Source organism: Mizuhopecten yessoensis, unplaced genomic scaffold (assembly GCF_002113885.1).
Source record: "Mizuhopecten yessoensis strain PY_sf001 unplaced genomic scaffold, ASM211388v2 scaffold5733, whole genome shotgun sequence".
Lineage (NCBI taxonomy): Eukaryota > Metazoa > Mollusca > Bivalvia > Pectinida > Pectinidae > Mizuhopecten > Mizuhopecten yessoensis.
In genome coordinates this window covers 17,020-22,241 of record NW_018406196.1, presented here as the reverse complement: position 1 = coordinate 22,241, position 5,222 = coordinate 17,020, and the positions used below count along the sequence as shown (strand labels likewise).

The window sequence follows — 5,222 nt, the reverse complement described above, 5'->3', positions numbered from 1 at the left end:
GATATATCACTCATCACAACATGATGTCACACACTATTGTAATAATGGACAGATAAACCAAACCATTAGAAGCAGATATATCATATCATGCAAATACAAGACAGACAAGAAGAGGTGATCACTGCCAATGATATGTGCTAATTTATGCATACCATGTTCTTCACGCTTTCTCCAGTCCCTTTTAAATGTTTTACCATTCTAAACTCTCATACCATTTTTCAAATATGACAAGTACTTTCTAGACTTTCTAAATCACAGCTCATTATAATATCTAGTTACCTGTTGCTAATTCTAAGAAAAACTCATATATATGACAAATATTCAGTTGCCTGTGATGCAGTTGTCTGTGCATACACATAGCTCCCATCATAAATATTTAATAAGCATTACTATAAACATACATATGAGTATTTTAAAATAAACTCAAAACTTCCTTCATTGTAAGAAATACATGCATTTTTATTTATCTTTTAAATGTGTTATCAATTAATCAAATTAACTTTATTGTCCACTTTACTGTTTATCATCCACATTATTGTTTATCATCCACATTACTGCTTATCATCCACATTACTGTTTATCATCCACACTACTGCTTATCATCCACATTACTGTTTATCGCCCACATTACTGTTATCATCCACATTACTGCTTATCATCCACATTATTGTTTATCATCCACATTACTGTTTATCATCCACATTACTGTATATCATCCACATTATTGTTTATCATCCACATTATTGCTTATCATCCACATTACTGTTTATCATCCACATTATTGTTTATCATCCACATTATTGGTTATCATCCACATTTCTGCTTATCATCCACATTATTGTTTATCATCAACATTACTGCTTATCATCCACATTATTGTTTATCATCCACATTATTGTTTATCATCCACATTACTGTTTATCGTCCACATTACTGTTTATCATCCGCATTATTGTTTATCATCCACATTATTGTTTATCATCCACATTATTGTTTATCATCCACATTACAGCTTATCATCCACATTATTGTTTATCATCCACATTACTGTTTATCAAACACATTACTGCTTATCATCCACATTATTGTTTATCATCCACATTACTGTTTATCATCCACATTACTGTTTATCATCCACATTATTGTTTATCATCCACATTACTGTTGGACACAATGTATACCTTTCTTTGGGTGGAACTCTCTTTGAAAGAAGATAAAAGTCACTGTAAGTTATGAAGCATGCATCCTTAACTTTGTTTTTTGTACATACCTTCCTTTACTCTTAAGTGTATTCTGAAGATCTGCAACGCTTTCCAGGAGGAACTTGGCTCGGTGAGCACCAGTTTTAGGGAAACCAAAATGATAGGTTCCTTGGAAATGGCGAGGGTCAAAACAGTATAAAGGCAACACAAATTCAGCAGTCTTGTTTGCCCATTGCAGCACCTACAAAGAAATATGATCAGGTATATTTTAGTTATAAATCTGTGTTTTAAAAATCCAGAGTTTACAAGCTCTGTAGAGCTATTTTGACAACTTTTGATAATTGACAAGGTGAAACAAGATTAGGGCATAACAATAAACACCCATCACATGCTGTACTGCATACAATTTGACTGTTTTTTGTTACAAACATACTAGTGTACAAGAGGATATTTGGTATGTAGCGGAACTGGACCATGTAGCTCAATTGGTATAGTTTCCATCTAGATTTCAGAAGATCCTGGGTTCAAATCCTGGACTGCGCTTGAATTTTTCCTCTTTTTATTTAAACAAATTGTATTTGTCATTCAACAAAGGATCAGGCACAAGTTATATCAGCTAAGAAATGCCTTAACAAATACATTTCATCATACACATTAACATTACATGGCAAAAATAACAGTGTTACAGTGCACGTACCCATGTTGTAAGTACTAGGTGCAGGTATGCTTGGCAAAGACCCAACCTGGGTTGTAAAATATTGTTGTCTTTGGGGGTAAAGATTAAGACATTGGAGGGATTAATATAGTAGAAATAGACTGGTGACCAGGTAGCTCAATTCAGGTAGAGCATCCATCTTGAGTTCAGAGGGTACTGGGTTTGAATCCCCGTCTATCCATGCATTTTTTCTCTCCTTCAATATATATTTAGATTTACCAAATAAAACAAAATATTAGGGGTCAAAGGGCAAATACATTGTAAGGGTCATTCAAATTATCTAAATGTTACAAGTTATTACTATATTCATGCTAGATCACGTACATACTCAAGAAAGTTAAATATTTACAATAATGTTGAAATTGGAAACAAACTGTACTTAACTTCATTTTCTGAAAGTTGATGTCAATAATGTGCTCCAATATTGTCTTTTATTTTTTATTTTTTTTAAATAACATATAAAACCATGAATAAAAATTAGCTCCCTTCAAACATATTCTCAAACACCTTAAACAAGAGGCTCAGAGGGCTTTAATTGCTTATTCAAGTCATTATGGGAAAATGTCCTCAAAAAAACTTAATCTGTATGAAGGAGAATTATCTTTGGTTACCTCTATTGAGCCTCATCCTATCCTATAATACCTCGGGAGCCAGACCCTCAGTTTATCCAACAATGAGTCCTCTAGATCTTGATCAAAGGATATTTCATACTAAATTTGGTCAAGTAAGTCAACTTAATTTCATTGATGCCACTCTTTGTTTTTACACATTTGATCCATGTGACCAAAAAAGTAGGTCAAGGTCATTTACTGGAGAAAACTTCATACTCTTCTTTTCCAGTATGCATGCTTTTGGTCAAATATCAATCACCAGGTCTCCTGGATATGCAGAAGGAGATATTTTAAAGTAATAATACATTCAACCTATGTGACCTTCAATGAAAGTAAAGGTCATCCATTTGAGGAAATGTCATAGCACTACATCCCAGGTATTTATTGGTCAAATATTAACACCCTGGGCCCCTGGTTATTTAGAAGAAGTGGTTAAAAGATTTTTTATATATTTGATCACAGTGGCCTTAAAAGTTGGACAAGGTCATTTTTTTTAGGAAACTTTGTAACAATCTGCCCCAGGTACCTTCTGGCCAAAAAGCATTACTCTAGGTCAGAAATATATCATTAGGTTTTAAGTGGGTTTTGTTTACATATTTGACATTTGTGACCATATTTGAGGAAACTTCATAGCACTTCATACAAGGTACCTACTGACCAACTATCATTGCCCTGGGAGTCCTGGTTATTCAGACGAATTTTTTTTCATATCTTAATGACTGTGACCTTGAAAGTATGTCAAGGTTATGAAATGAGAGTCAATATCTTCCTAGTTTTATATCTTTAATCATAAGGATGACTGATACCTGAAATGTATATATACACAGTACATTAGCAAATGATTAGTTATCTCCTCCCCGGGGGACAAGTTTTTTAAAGAGTATACGAAGAAAACTTAAAACAAATTAAGAATAATGTTTAAGAAAAAAAATAAGTCCATCTTAAGGAATGTTCTGTTAGTCTACTGAACACGACCAAAACTAAATGCTGTAGTCCTATCACAATTTTCCAATAAAAGTCTGTGGAATCACCGAGTGTCTTATTATTGTTCATTTATAAGTTTCTGATTCAGTTTTGATGCGGCGGCTGGGTCTGCACGGTGTCAATAGCTCCTTTTCCCAAGCTTTATTGTTGGGCTGAAGACGGGAAAGAGCTCGTGGTATCCGGGTCAAAGCATGTCCATCTGGTTAAGGGCTGTGGTGGTATGAATAGTCCAAATCTAGTTGTGGAGGCTGTTGAATTGTCTTAGTTGCCCCTTTCGGAGTAAGGGCTGTGGTAGTGGATTCAATCAATGCAGCTGGTAGATTTTGAATTCTTGGTGGCGGTGATGGTACAGGAATCTGGGGTACCTGTGGCGATGGCAGTACAGGAATCTGGGGTACCTGTGGCGATGGCAGTACAGGAATCTGGGGTACCTGTGGCGATGGCAGTACAGGAATCTGGGGTACCTGTGGCAGTGTCATCTTTGAAGGAGTTGGCGAATTCAAGATTACTTCCTGAGGTTGTACCATAGGAGGTACCATCACAGTACTTTGTGTTGCTTTGAAAATGAGTGAACTTCCGAAGGTGCTGGCGGTTTCGGATAGTAACTCGGCCTGTGCCATCTACACGGATTACAGTAACTGGTGGTATTGCCATACTTCAACAACGGTTCCAGTGCGTTCCCATCTCCTTGGGTGGTTGGCCACTAAGTTTTGTATGTACACATGATCTCCAACCTGTAGGGGAGGCAGGCGGTGAGTGTGTTCATTCCACCGTTCATGTTCCCTTGAATGCCTTTTGGCAAGTGCCATCTTTCGATGAGACATCAACTCGGTCCATGTTTCGTGAGGAGAGTATCTACCCATCAATATGGGAATGGCATCACGAATGGGTCGTCCAAACAGGATTAATGCTGGGGATGCTTTTGTCTCTGGACTGGGTCAACAGAGTTTCTGTACATCAGTAATGCTCTCTGGAATTTTTCAACATCCAGCAATCCAATTGCAGTAATGTTGTCCACCAGCATCCGTTTCACCGTTTTCACAGCCATCTCAGCTCTGCAGTTAGCGTGTGGGTTTGCAACTGATGAAAGCCTATGACGAACCCCCCAGGCCTTTAAAAACTCTTGAGTCTTAACTTCCCTGCTGTGAACTGTGGGCCTCCATCGGACGTCAACTCTTCTGGGATGCCAAATGTCACAAATGTCTCAAGAAGTCGCTTAACAAGTCCCTCTGCACCTGATTCTGACTTATATACCATTGGCCAGTTTGAATATCTGTCAACAATAACTACATAGTCTTTACTGTTATATGTGAAGTAGTCACTGCAAATCATCTGAAATGGGTAATCTGGAGGAGTTATGTCAGGTGGGGGCTGCATAGGGTTTAACTTCGCCATCTGATAGCAGTGAACACACTTGTCTCTCACCCTGGCGATATCTACTGTGATCTCTGGCCAAAACACAGAGTCCACGGCCCTTGCAAGCATTGAGCTGACTCCTTGGTGGGCTGCAGGGTTAGGGTTAGGGTTAACCCTAACCCTGAAAATAGACTATGTCAAAGCTACATATATGACAGTACTGTATATATGATAAAGGTAATGTGGGAGAACACAGGTAAAACCAGGTAAAATGTATATGAAACAGACTATAACTGATATCACAACATTACTGCCTCTATGGTTTTTTTAAAAAGTGGGAAAAAAGGAGAACAC

General features: G+C 37.3%; 1 protein-coding gene across 1 annotated transcript in view; it reads right to left on the bottom strand.

Moving 5' to 3' along the window:
* The window catches only part of LOC110451022 (cryptochrome DASH-like), a 30,863-nt gene that overhangs the window by 24,683 nt on the left and 958 nt on the right, over positions 1-5,222 (bottom strand). Inside the window, exon 2 of the mRNA XM_021498855.1 lies at positions 1,271-1,443. Within this exon, the coding sequence (XP_021354530.1) occupies positions 1,271-1,443 (173 nt within the window). The remainder of the gene's footprint in view (positions 1-1,270; positions 1,444-5,222) is intronic.